The sequence below is a fragment of the Salvelinus fontinalis genome, chromosome 33 (genome assembly GCF_029448725.1).
Source record: "Salvelinus fontinalis isolate EN_2023a chromosome 33, ASM2944872v1, whole genome shotgun sequence".
NCBI lineage: Eukaryota > Metazoa > Chordata > Actinopteri > Salmoniformes > Salmonidae > Salvelinus > Salvelinus fontinalis.
Genome location: NC_074697.1, coordinates 39,529,091 through 39,544,087, shown reverse-complemented (window position 1 = coordinate 39,544,087; position 14,997 = coordinate 39,529,091). Strand labels below are relative to the sequence as shown.

Below are 14,997 nucleotides of genomic sequence, written 5' to 3'. Positions count from 1 at the left end.
CACTTTTGTGTAATAATTGTGGGATTAAAAAAAAGTAACCTTTATTTAACTAGTTAAGTCAGTTAAGAAAGAACAAATTCTTATTTACAATGACGGCCTACCCGGGGAAAACCCAGACGACGCTGGGCCAATTGTGTGCCGCCCTATGGGACTCCCAATCACGGCCGGATGTGATACAGCCTGGGTTCTAACCAGGTACCGCAGTGACGCATCTTGCACTTAGACCGCTGCGCCACTCGGGAAGGCACATATAAATAACTGCTCGAGGAAAGACAGTGAGTGACAGCTGACACGCACTTCGTCACAGTTACAAATAGTAGCTAGATAGAAATTGCGCAAAAATTAGTTTTTCAAAGATTTCAAAGAAAAGGAAAGTAGACAATGAATGTAGGATGTTCCAGCAAATATGTCTTTATTGAGGTATCAGGGAAAGATGTGTGCTTAGTGTGCAGAGAGAGCATCGCTGTCTTAAAAGACTACAACTTGTTCCAACACTTCCAGATGAAGCATGCAGAGAAATATAGGAATATGTCTTCTGAGCAGAGGGCAAGTGCATCGAAAGAGATGCTTTCTCAGTTGCAAAAGCAGCAAGGACTTTCACCAAACTTCAATCAGCAAACAACGGAATTGTGAGGGTCAGCTTTGTACTGTCCCACGAAACTGCTATACATAGCAAGCCATTAGCTGAGGGCAAATTCATTAAAGAATGTTTATTGACTCTGCAGCAATACTTTGCCCCGACAAGATAGAGCTCCTTGGCCCTGGATGAGAGCAGTGACGCACCAGACACGGCGTAGTTGTTGATAATCTTATGAGGCATAACCCCAGACTTTGAAATTACAGGAGGAGCTTGCTTCAGTGCAGTCAATGAAGAGCACAACCACGGGGAAAGATTTATTGGAGAAGGTTAATAAATGTGTGGCAAAGTTGGGAGTTTTGAAAAGTTATCCAGTGTGACCACTGATGAATGCCCAAACTTGACAGGAAAAAATGTTGGCCTTTTGAAAAGGATAAAAGATCAAGTAGCTGAGCTGAACCCAGAACAGAAAAATATTTTCCAGCATTGCATTATTCATCAGGAGGTGATCTATAAATGTCTTCTGAAAATGAACCATGTTGTGGATACAGTCACTATAGTGGTAAACTTCATAAAAGCTAAATCTTTAAACCACAGGCAGTTTGTCTCACTGTTGGAAGAGACAGAGTCGGATCATGCAGACCTCCCCTACCACACAAACGTGAGATGGCTGAGTTTGGGGAAGGTGCTTTAAAGGGTGTGGGACCTGAAGTCAGAGATTGCTAAGTTTTTGCAAATAAATGGAAAATATGTGGATTCCCCTCAACTGCAAGATAAAGAATGGTTGGCTGATTTTGCCTTCACCGTGGACATCATGGCCCTCATGAACGAACTGAATTACAAACTACAAGGGAAGGGCCTTTTTGCACATCAGATGTACAGCCTTGTCAGAAGCCTTCAAGGGAAAATTACTCCTCCTGACCAGCCAAGTAGAAACCAACAATCTCACCCACCTTCCAACACTACTAGTATGTTCGCTATCAGATGGCCAGTGGGAGAAGTATACATCCACCTCTCAACACTACTAGTCTGTTCCCTATCAGATGACCAGCGGGAGAAGTAGACATCCACCTTCCAACACTACTAGTCTGTTCCCTATCAGATGGCCAGTGGGAGAAGTATACATCCACCTCTCAACACTACTAGTCTGTTCCCTATCAGATGACCAGTGGGAGAAGTAGACATCCCCCTTCCAACACTACTAGTCTGTTCCCTATCAGATGACCAGCGGGAGAAGTAGACATCCACCTCTCAACACTACTAGTCTGTTCCCTATCAGATGACCAGCAGGAGAAGTAGACATCCACCTTCCAACACTACTAGTCTGTTCCCTATCAGATGACCAGCAGGAGAAGTAGACATCCACCTTCCAACACTACTAGTCTGTTCCCTATCAGATGACCAGCAGGAGAAGTAGACATCCACCTTCCAACACTACTAGTCTGTTCCCTATCAGATGACCAGCAGGAGAAGTAGACATCCACCTTCCGACACTACTAGTCTGTTCCCTATCAGATGACCAGTGGGAGAAGTATACATCCACCTTCCTACACTACTAGTCTGTTCCCTATCAGATGACCAGCGGGAGAAGTAGACATCCACCTTCCAACACTACTAGTCTGTTCCCTATCAGATGACCAGTGGGAGAAGTATACATCCACCTTCCGACACTACTAGTCTGTTCCCTATCAGATGACCAGCAGGAGAAGTAGACATCCACCTTCCAACACTACTAGTCTGTTCCCTACCAGATGACCAGCAGGAGAAGTATACATCCACCTTCCTACTAGTCTGTTCCCTATCAGATGACCAGCGGGAGAAGTATACATCCACCTCTCAACACTACTAGTCTGTTCCCTATCAGATGACCAGCAGGAGAAGTAGACATCCACCTTCCAACACTACTAGTCTGTTCCCTACCAGATGACCAGCAGGAGAAGTATACATCCACCTTCCTACTAGTCTGTTCCCTATCAGATGACCAGTGGGAGAAGTATACATCCACCTTCCTACTAGTCTGTTCCCTATCAGATGACCAGTGGGAGAAGTAGACATCCACCTTCCAACACTACTAGTCTGTTCCCTATCAGATGACCAGCAGGAGAAGTATACATCCACCTTCCTACTAGTCTGTTCCCTATCAGATGACCAGTGGGAGAAGTATACATCCACCTTCCTACTAGTCTGTTCCCTATCAGATGACCAGTGGGAGAAGTAGACATCCACCTTCCAACACTACTAGTCTGTTCCCTATCAGATGACCAGCAGGAGAAGTATACATCCACCTTCCAACACTACTAGTCTGTTCCCTATCAGATGACCAGTGGGAGAAGTATACATCCACCTTCCAACACTACTAGTCTGTTCCCTATCAGATGACCAGTGGGAGAAGTATACATCCACCTTCCTACTAGTCTGTTCCCTATCAGATGACCAGTGGGAGAAGTAGACATCCACCTTCCAACACTACTAGTCTGTTCCCTATCAGATGACCAGCAGGAGAAGTATACATCCACCTTCCGACACTACTAGTCTGTTCCCTATCAGATGACCAGTGGGAGAAGTATACATCCACCTTCCTACTAGTCTGTTCCCTATCAGATGACCAGTGGGAGAAGTAGACATCCACCTTCCAACACTACTAGTCTGTTCCCTATCAGATGACCAACGGGAGAAGTAGACATCCCCCTTCCAACACTACTAGTCTGTTCCCTATCAGATGACCAGCGGGAGAAGTAGACATCCACCTCTCAACACTACTAGTCTGTTCCCTATCAGATGACCAGCAGGAGAAGTAGACATCCACCTTCCAACACTACTAGTCTGTTCCCTATCAGATGACCAGCAGGAGAAGTATACATCCACCTTCCAACACTACTAGTCTGTTCCCTATCAGATGACCAGTGGGAGAAGTATACATCCACCTTCCAACACTACTAGTCTGTTCCCTATCAGATGACCAGCAGGAGAAGTATACATCCACCTTCCAACACTACTAGTCTGTTCCCTATCAGATGACCAGTGGGAGAAGTAGACATCCCCCTTCCAACACTACTAGTCTGTTCCCTATCAGATGACCAGTGGGAGAAGTAGACATCCCCCTTCCAACACTACTAGTCTGTTCCCTATCAGATGACCAGCGGGAGAAGTAGACATCCACCTTCCGACACTACTAGTCTGTTCTCTATCAGATGACCAGTGGGAGAAGTATACATCCACCTTCGAACACTACTAGTCTGTTCTCTATCAGATGACCAGTGGGAGAAGTATACATCCACCTTCCAACACTACTAGTCTGTTCCCTATCAGATGACCAGCAGGAGAAGTATACATCCACCTTCCAACACTACTAGTCTGTTCCCTATCAGATGACCAGTGGGAGAAGTAGACATCCACCTTCCAACACTACTATTCTGTTCCCTATCAGATGACCAGCGGGAGAAGAATACATCCACCTTCCTACTAGTCTGTTCCCTATCAGATGACCAGTGGGAGAAGTAGACATCCACCTTCCAACACTACTAGTCTGTTCCCTATCAGATGACCAGCAGGAGAAGTATACATCCACCTTCCAACACTACTAGTCTGTTCCCTATCAGATGACCAGTGGGAGAAGTATACATCCACCTTCCTACTAGTCTGTTCCCTATCAGATGACCAGTGGGAGAAGTAGACATCCACCTTCCAACACTACTAGTCTGTTCCCTATCAGATGACCAGCGGGAGAAGTATACATCCACCTTCCTACTAGTCTGTTCCCTATCAGATGACCAGTGGGAGAAGTAGACATCCACCTTCCAACACTACTAGTCTGTTCCCTATCAGATGACCAGCGGGAGAAGTAGACATCCACCTTCCAACACTACTAGTCTGTTCCCTATCAGATGACCAGCGGGAGAAGTAGACATCCACCTTCCAACACTACTAGTCTGTTCCCTATCAGATGACCAGCAGGAGAAGTATACATCCACCTTCCAACACTACTAGTCTGTTCCCTATCAGATGACCAGTGGGAGAAGTAGACATCCACCTTCCAACACTACTAGTCTGTTCCCTATCAGATGACCAGCGGGAGAAGTAGACATCCACCTTCCAACACTACTAGTCTGTTCCCTATCAGATGACCAGCGGGAGAAGTAGACATCCACCTTCCAACACTACTAGTCTGTTCCCTATCAGATGACCAGCGGGAGAAGTATACATCCACCTTCCTACTAGTCTGTTCCCTATCAGATGACCAGCGGGAGAAGTAGACATCCACCTCTCAACACTACTAGTCTGTTCCCTATCAGATGACCAGCAGGAGAAGTAGACATCCACCTTCCAACACTACTAGTCTGTTCCCTATCAGATGACCAGCAGGAGAAGTAGACATCGGTGCTGCGTGGTTTGAACGGTGAGTTTTTTCGTCGTTTTGAGGATTTCAAAGTGTTGGAAAATGACATGCTGTTGGTTTCCTCTCCTTTCACCTTCAATGTGGATAACACTCCCACTGACCTACAACTTGAGCTTATCGATCTTCAGTCTGATGCAGTGTTTGGAGAACTATTCAAAACAATGTCACTGACGAGGTTCCATGCATCTCTCGATTTAACAAAACTTTCCAAAGATTAGGAGTCATGCTCAGAAGATGTTTGTACTGTTTGGGTCAACCTATGTATGTGAACAGACATTTTCAGTGATGAAATATAACAAGGCACAGATCATCTCTTACGGACTCTGACCTCTCAGCAATCCTGCGCATAGCGACGTCAGAAACTATACCTGACTTCACTGCTCTAGTCAAAGCCCATCAGAGACTTCACTCCTCACACTGATTGAGTAGTTTAAATGTAATGTTGAGCACTCTCTCTTTCTTGAGTTTTTGTGCATACCCGTTAAGAGTTAAGTCCGTGGTGCTGAATGCACAGTGTACTTTTCCCTCCGTGTAGTTCATTGGAAGTTTTAATAATGAAGATACCTACCAAAAGGAGAACATGGATGTGGTTTACTTCTGTGCATGTTAAAAAAGTTAAGTAGCTTATCAGGACGTGATTTACAGTAGATATATCTGTCAAAACAACATATAATCCTGAAATATGATTCTGGCCCGCGATGGCAATAATATATTCTAATGTGGCCCCCTCCATGGAAAATATTTGCCCAGGCCTGCTCTAGTCAGTGTGTGTATAATACAATGTCAACAGTAAGACTCATGTTATTAATCTTTCTCTCACTCAATAGAAATCACACACAAGCACAAATACCAAAAGCTGACCTGCGCTGACAGTCACAGCTTCCACGAACTGCTCCCTCCAGGAGTGAGTGCCAATCACAAGGGCCAAGTTGGTCTTCTTAATGAGCTTGTCAACGGTGCTCTGCCAATCACAAACAAAGAGCGCATAGTCAACATCCTATTATAGAGAAGAAGGCAAACTCATGTGCATGACCGGAACACTAATGGAGAATACCTAGAAGAGTTTGAGGAAGTGGCATCGTTACCATGAGAAGTGCAGTAATATTTCATATTTTATTAGGATCCCATTAGCTGTTGCGATAGCAGCAGCTACTCTTTCTGGGGTCCATTTCTAGGGTAATATGATTTCAGAATTGCAGTATTTGTTTTCACAGCAAACACTCACGCACACATGTGCATGCACACACACACACACACACACACACACACACACACACACACACACACACACACACACACACACACACACACACACACACACACACACACACACACACACACACACACACACACACACACACACACACACACACACACACACACACACACACACACACACACACACACACACACGCTGTGTTTATAAGGACACTCCCCCCAATCACAGCAAACCACATGCTGAGTACTGGGATCCACTCAGACACTGAAGAAAAGCATCATATCCAGAACTCAAGTACTACTGCACCAAACTGTAACTTCCTCCTACTCAATCTAACCAATAAAACATTCTATGAAGCACCCTAGCCAAACCCGACTGGATAGGAGGTTTCATTGGATAGAAAGGTCTCACCAATGTGGGTAAGCCTCTGTAAGACTGGGGACTACAGGCGATGGACATCAGCCTTTAGAAAACTGGGACATACTGTCCTATTCAATAATGAGTATGGTGACATGGATAGTTAGATTAATATACTAGTTTGATCAAAACGTTTACATGCTTTGCAAGAAGAACGATTTTCGGAATAATCCTGTTTACATGAAATCAGGCTACTGACGGGAAAAATAAATACCGAAAATCGCCATTCAAAATAAATGTACCACAGAAGCCAGGTTAATTTTGCGAAGCCTATTTGATTCTGAGTTCGGACATATAAAGTTTGTATGTGAAAACTAATTATAAGATGCACACTTTCAGTTTTTCCGAACTCACTTCACTCATCGCATAAGAGGGAAGCTTTGGCTGCCGGTGCTGGCATATGCATAGATCAAACGCACCGCTGGAACAATGTTAAACTTACATGTCCGAATCATTTGAAAGATTGCTCAGAAAACCAGATGTTTTAACCGGCGTATGTCTACTACGATTTAACCTTACGCTGATTTAAGATCAGCAGAGTAAAATGTTCACATGACTATTGCCATTGTCGGCCTACTGCCATAATCAGTTTAATATTGAATTATTAGAATATGTTTACATCAGTGGAGGCTGGTGGGAGGAGCTATAGGAGGACGGGCTCATTGTAATGGCTGGAATGGAATCAATGGATCGGTATCATACAGAGCAAACATATGGAAACCACACGTTTGATTGCGTTCCATTGATTCCATTCCAGCCATTACAATGAGCCCGTCCTCCTATAACTCCTCCCACCAGCCTCCACTGATGTAAACGTATTCTATGACTGCCAGGATATAGGAGCTGACTGGGAATACAGTATGTGATGCTCAGCGGTAGTAGTTTTTACTTGTTGATGTGGAAACTTCACCTGTGTAAACATTTCTCACTGGTCTTTTTTTGCGTACACCGTCCACCCATCCATAGAGCTAACAATGCTATTAAATTATGTGACATTGATCTAGGATTTCATAAAGCCAAGTGCCAGTCATTGAAATTACTTGAGAGTTCAATTACCTGTTGTGTTTGTTTTGTGCTGCTACAAATCACGAGTGACAAGCACAATCTTATTATGTATAATAAATGAATCTTAATCAAGTCAAGAAGAGGCACACGGCCTGATTGGATTAAATCCCTAGGCATGTTGCTATAGGACTTAAATGAGCTAGCTGTTGTCCGTCACAACCGTTGGTTCACTTGACGAAAATATTGATTAATCAATTAGCTTAAACACCAACCCTTCTGAGGACCGACACTGGGCACAGTTGAGGGTCGTTCCACCTCAAAAAATCCAATGCCCAAATCATCCTAAAGTATCTACAAATGGATTGTGTTAGTCAATGATGTTACTTATAGATGATTTGGATATGAAGCGTGAAAATGCTAATGTAGGTACGACTGACTTGCATTGGATTTCTTGAAGTGGAACGATCCACAACTGTGCTCAGTGTCTGTCATCAGATGGGTTGGTGTTAAACCACTGTGTGGCTCTGGGGCTGTATGTGATCTTGGATCAGGTTTGCCTAGTAGATAACAATGAATACGATTATATGGATCTGATCGTAGATCAGATCCATATAACGCCAACTATAACGCCAACCATAACATCACATAGCATGTGATGCTCGATACATTTACTGAGCGCTGATGTGGCCAATCGAGTGAAGCAGGGGAGAAGAGGGGCTATATACCTTGAACTCATAAGACTCCTCAATGACCACCTCCAGCCGGCTGTGCTCACCCAAGATGGGCTTTCCCATCTCTGCAATGCGCCTCGCCTCCTCCTCCTCTGCACTCATCTGGCCATCAGGATCCTCTAAGAGATAGAAGACAGGAGGGATGAGATCGATAGAACATTGATGGGAATGAGAGAGGAGAGAGAGGGGGGAGAGAGAGAGAGATTGTAACTCAAACATGCCAACATGCCTCACAAACAGATCTTTCAAGGCCAGTGTCCTATGAATAATTGAGTTTGAGTCAGCATTATTTCCTCCTCATACAGTATATCACTCGTGTGCATTAGCCCATGTATGTGGAGACGTGGGGAGGGCGAGAAGGAGAGATGAGAGGTTGATGGTGAATGTGTGGGTGCGATGGGGAAGCAAGAGTGAAAAAGAGAGGAGATAAGGAGAGATTAGTGGGGTATATTCATGAGAAGATGAAAGTAGGACAGTCTGGGAGACGTAGCAACAAAAAGATAGCCAGACATTTTGTTGGAGAAAGAAATTGTGGAAGAAACAGACGGAAGGTGAGTTGAAATGAGGGTAGATTTATGCTGACTTGAGGTGGGCAAAGACCAATGTCCCAAAGTGTGATTTAGTGGCTGTTAATAAAATTGAGCTGGACCAATAGGGTCATCAGAAAGCCCCATCTAAAATAACACCTCAAATACACTATAAACAGCTGGGCAAAACCCATTCTCCCTGCTTCCATTTAGCATCATAATCCCTATCTACTTATAGCGTATAATTACTCATCCTCTCATTGGAGGGACGACAAAGACGGTGAGCCGCGAAGATGCACGGGAAGCTTTGTTTGTGTGTCGTCGTGGCGAGTGGGCAGATATTATTCTTCTTAGTTCCTCTCCTCTGCCTTCAAAGCACAAGCTGTAATTATGAAAGGACTAGAGAGCTGCCAGGCACCACATGCCAACTGTCCCACTGTATTCCCTCAACGCTCCAGCTCCTTCACCGTGTTGCTCTAACAGGGTTACACCAGATACTAAATACTAATACTAAATACACTCTAATGATGATGAAGTATACTGCTGGTCTGCGGTTACTGTGGGTAAATTACAGCACCATCATCTTAGGGCCCATATTCACAAAGCAGCTCAGGGTAGGAATGCTGATTTAGGATCAGATCCTCCCATCTCTTGTCCATCTCTTTTTCATTATGATCTAAAATGCAAAACTTATGCTAGATCAGCGCTCCTACTCTGAGACGCTTTATGAATATTGCCCCTGATTGGGTAAGGCTCTTCAACCTCTTTAAGATGTGCATTAGAATAAAGAGTGGCATGGGAAACTGTTAGACTACTGTAGAAGGACAGTACTCTAATATTTATCCAAGAGAAGCCAGTTGTGCGATATATACGCATATAATATTTATCCAGGGATGGATACAAATCGATGTGAGAGTGATGCATTTTATGGAGCGAGCATGTCCTTCATGGATTTATACTGTAAATAGACTTCCATCAATAAATTATGCCACAATGGCCAAGGCCACACTGGGTGCTAATCCCTAAGTGGCTAACCGCAACAGAGGTGTGAACAAAATAAAGGTTCTTAAAAATGTTCTTCCTCAGCTTTTAAGGTTCCTTGGAGAACTCTTGCCCGATAACGAACCTTTGAGTTAATTGTGGGCTTCTTGACATGGCATCTACGGTTCTTCAGAATTCTAAAAGGCTCTTGAAATGTATGGAAGCCTGCAGATGTGTCCCTTTCATAGCACACAGCAAATTGGCCAGTGTTAACTAGTGTTGATTAAAGAGTTAAATTAACACTCAGTGGTGTAAAATAACCCCAGAGTTAGTGTTAATAACCAGAGTTGAACCAAAACCACACCCTTTATTATCATATTTCCCAGCATGCTCTATTGCAAGTAGAGTTTTAGAATTGTTTGTTTAAATCTCTATGTTTTGCATGTATATTGATGAATTAATTTAAAGGTAGACTCAGCGATATAACGTAGATGCAGAAAGTAAACAGCATAGTGGGTCAATTTCCGCAACAACTAAGAGCTTGAAGCTCAACTTATGCACTGTTTTGGTCGTAAGAGCATGAAGTGAACCCGTGCACAGATACTGTGCGACTCATCCCAACTCAATATCTGCTGTGCTGCTTGTGTGCTGAGTCTACCTTTAATATTATGCTACTCAAATATAAATAACATACATTTTTCTAAACTAATCCAATCTGTTACTTGGATTTATTGCACCCGATACTGAAATGGTTGTTTAAGTTAGTCTCATATCTCAGTCTTCCCAACACTGGCAGTCATTCTGAATGCAGGTTGAGTGAATACAATTCCAAATGTTGGATATCCCCAATCTGGCTGAATTCCAATAGGAATTGCACATCTCTTTGTAAACTAGCATAATGTGATTGCAGGCAGGATTAGGGTAAAACTAAGCACTCAGAAGAAGGCTTCATGAAATATGTATTGTATTGTCTTGTCTTAAAGAATGACATTTTAATGACAACATATTCACTTAGGATCTCACTTGGTGAAGGCCACAGGACTGAAAATAGATGAATTCAACAACCGTGTCTCTGTCACTAGCAAACACAGCCATGGGTGGTACTGGTAACTTTAATGTTCACTTGAAAAAGGCACCCTGGGAAATACGCAAGTAAGGCTTAAAACTCTACAGCAGGGCTATTCAATTCTGCTCCTGGAGGCCCAAAACATTTCCGGTTTTGGATTTTTTTGTTATGGTTCTTCAAAGAGCCATCCCATGTATGGTTCTTCATAGACCCTAAAATTGATGTTGTTATATAGTGTACCAACTCATGTGAAATGTTTGTTGTTGTTTTTATGGATGATTCTAATCCAAAACCAATTCCCCCCTTGGGCATTTAGGGATAATAAAAAGTTCTATGTCTGCTGTTTCTAGGCTGGTTGTGTGAGGCAAGTTGCTGATGGTCTTACCTTGGCTGAGCAGAAGGGCTGGAAGAAAGAAGAAAGAACAGTCAGTACAGCAGTCCAAACTCCAGACAAGTCAAAGTGCACATCATTACACTTCCCTGGCCTTGTGAGATTTTCCCAACTAAGAGCTCTGATGTCACGACAGCTATTGTGAACTCTCCTCTAAGTGCCTCAGTTCAGTAAAAACATTTTCTTGAATCTCTCTCTCTCAGCACAGCACATATACACACAAACTACAAGTACACACACCTGAGATTCCCCTCTTCAGCCAGCGTGGTTCCTCTAGTACGATGAAGAAGTTCTCCTTTTTCTCATACTCCTCATCGTCAATGATCCTCACCTGCAGGGTCTGACTGCACACACGCGCACACACACACACACACACACACACACACAGTATCAGAGGTCATTAATCAACAAATAGATTAGACTGTCTTCTTTAACTTTATCCAACAGTTAAAGGGATCAGTGGAAGGATGTAGTCCCAGGGGTTAGTCAGGGATTTTGTTGTACTTTACAGAGAGAGCTCACCTCACACACACACACAATCTTGTCCTTAATGTAGAGCCTCAAGGCTCTCGTTCCTCCCAGTTATCCATGAGCTAACCATGCGCCACGTACAGCCATCAAGCAACAGGCAGGGAGGGGAGCCGCACAAAGCCAGACAAACGATGGCTTCCTCCCCGGTGCCACCCCAGACAAATTAACAGGCACAGCTTGCACTTAAATCACAACAGAGGACCCGCATCAATATTTAATCACTCCAGAGCTGAATAATTCAGATGCAGACATGCACACCAGCCAGTGAGGGGACGCCCAGGGGTCTGCAACACAGAGGGGCGTCACCCCTGCTGTATATCATCCACCGTGACCCAATCCTCATCCACTGCTCCATCCCTCATCCACTGCTCCTTCCATCCTGTGATTCTACCTACTGTAGGTCAATTACTGTACTACCTATTGTAGGTTATTTACTGTACCTACTACTGGACAACCTTAGCCTCTCTTGATCTAACCCATAGGTTCCACCGTACCCCCCCCCCCCCCCCCCCCCTTCTACAGAGTAGTGCAGGGCTAGTGGTCAGCTTTTACACAGGCTGATGCGGAGTGGCTGATGAAAAGAGGAAATAGGAGGGGAGGAGAGGAGGGGAGGGGGATTTGGAAGACGTGTTTCACTTTTTTTATTATGCTCATTAGTCCTGATAATGTCTCCCAGGACATTGTGCCTGAAAATGTCACCACAGCAACAGTCTCCCTGTTGGCAGAGCAAACATAAACAAATGAAGTGAGAGAAACAAAGAAACAAAGAACGAGGGGGAAGGGAGATATACAGATGTAGGATCTTAAATTTGAGCCATTTTGCTACAGCAGGAAAACAATCCTGCAGCAACAGGAACATTAATATGTGGATTATAATCAAATGAACATCTTTGTAGTTACTGATCAATATTTCTTGGGGAAAAATCTAGTCTGAAATTTCTAAGTGGAAATTACAAACTTCAGAAGTCTTTTTAAACCTTAAATAGACTACACGTTTTGCATTTACTGCATTGCAGGAACGTTCTCCTTCAACAGGGTGATCAAATTACGATCCTACATCTGTAGATACAGGAAGCTATGAGACAGAGAGAGAGAGACGAGAGAGAGACAATAGAGAGAATAGAGGAAGACGGGAAAGATAGATACAGCGAGATGAGAGCGAAATTAGAGCTGAGTGAGAAATAAACAAGATGTTGAAATTACCATTACTGTGCAAATTTTGTGGCAAGAGAGAAAGAGAACCAGAATGAGCTAAGACTGACATGAATACAGATAGTGTGGTAATATAGCATGATGTAGCCTACTTTAAGGCAGCAACACATAGCAGTGTGAATTACAGTATTGGTTATGAGTTGAGCACAAACACTGATGAGCTAAAGCTCACTCCAGGTTGGCATGGAGTGGTGAGAGGGAAGGGGGAGGAAGGGAATGAGGGAGTAGGGGAGAGTAGGAAAAGATGGAGGGTGGATGTCCGTCCATCAGTACTCACGTTGTCTGGTCATTGGAGAACTCCAGCTCTCCCTGGGTGTCCTCGTAGTCCACGCCGCCCCCCTTTGCCGTGCCCTCCTCCGTGTGATAGGGCAGGATCACCGTGCCGCGGGCGCCCGAGTTCCGCACCACTGAGATCTCCATGGTGCCAACGCTCTCGCTGATGCGCACCAGCCGATTACGGAATGTGAAGAATCCAGCATGGTCGTCGTCCAGGATGGTCACCGTGGCGACCAGTGGCTCCACCAGGCGACCCTTGGGTCTCGCACCTGGCTCATCACTCTCGAACATCCCCTCGGCGTCACCGATGCGCAAGTTGAGCAGCCGCACGAAAAAGTGCTCGTCCTCCTCGAAGATGTCATCATCGATGATGCCGACCTGGGAAAGGTGTAGGATGGAGGGAGGAGGGGTGATGAAAAATGTATTTTGATTTTATTTTATTAGGAACTCGTTTAGTCCTCATTTGGACTAATCTTCCAAGAGTCCTTAAACATTAAAATACAATTTATAATATGATCACATTTCACATATAACACACTGTTACAAACAGACATAATACACTGACATATTGACCAGATAAATACTCTAACAGTCTGAAAAGAAAGATTGATTCTTCATCTACCATAGTCCAGCACAAATTTCCTATGTATTATATTTGAATGGTTTTAAAGTATTGTTTGAATTTACAGTTGAAGTCGGAAGTTTACATACACCTTAGCCAAATACATTTAATCCTAGTAAAAATTCCCTGTCTTAGGTCAGTTAGGATCACCACTTTATTTTAAGAATGTGAAATGTCAGAATAATAGTAGAGAGAATTATTTATTTCAGCTTTTATTTCTTTCATCACATTCCCAGTGGGTCAGAAGTTTACATACACTCAATTTGTAGTTGGTAGCATTGCCTTTAAATTGTTGAACTTGGGTCAAGCGTTTCGGGTAGTCCTCCACAAGCTTCCCACAATAAGTTGGGTGAATTTTGGCCCATTCCTCCTGACAGAGCTGGTGTAACTGAGTCAGGTTTGTAGGCCTCCTTGCTCACACACACTTTTTCAGTTCTGCCCACAGATTTTCTATTTCAGTTGAGTTGACATAAAGTCTCGGACAGTGTCCTCACAGCTTCTGTTGTTGTCATTCTCCGGTATCCCTGAAAATATTAGATTGCCCCGCATTGATCGACACCGTAAATCAAGCAAGGTTTATTTACGTTGTTTGTTCTCCCTTTGCACCACCTCCACCTTGCCATGAATAGAGTCTACAGTACTTTTCAGCTCCTTGTTCTCTTTCCTTAGATCATCAATCTGATATTGGCTGAATTTTAGACTGGCACATAATGCATTGATGTCCTCTCGTAATATAGCCAAGATATCAAGTTTGGCAAGCCTTTCATTGATGGATTTGAACAAGTCAACATCCATATCAGTAGAGCTCTCACCACTCACGCCCTCTTACTAGGGGATGGTTTGGTTCCATCGTTGATACCTATTGGCCAACTTGGCTTAGGTTTGTTTTGTTGATTGGGTTGGTTGGTTGTCCTTAACAACGCTTGAATCCTCAGAAACCAGCGACATGTTTCTTTGAGTTCGTAAGTATCTCTCGTTAATAAATCCTTCAAGCTCTTCAATGGATTCTGAATCATCCAGCGTGTTTGCAGGCAGAGTAAAACTAA

The 14,997-nt window shown here is 43.8% G+C and overlaps 1 protein-coding gene across 2 annotated transcripts in view; it reads right to left on the bottom strand.

Annotated features, from left to right (window-relative positions):
• Positions 1-14,997, bottom strand: part of LOC129832224 (sodium/calcium exchanger 2-like) — a 98,961-nt gene that overhangs the window by 10,133 nt on the left and 73,831 nt on the right. For both annotated transcript variants that reach the window (XM_055896119.1, XM_055896120.1), the window contains exons 7-11: positions 13,331-13,707; positions 11,551-11,654; positions 11,305-11,322; positions 8,340-8,464; positions 5,835-5,934 (exon numbers count right to left, since the gene is read on the bottom strand). In XM_055896119.1, coding sequence (XP_055752094.1) covers positions 5,835-5,934; positions 8,340-8,464; positions 11,305-11,322; positions 11,551-11,654; positions 13,331-13,707 — 724 coding nt within the window. The remainder of the gene's footprint in view (positions 1-5,834; positions 5,935-8,339; positions 8,465-11,304; positions 11,323-11,550; positions 11,655-13,330; positions 13,708-14,997) is intronic.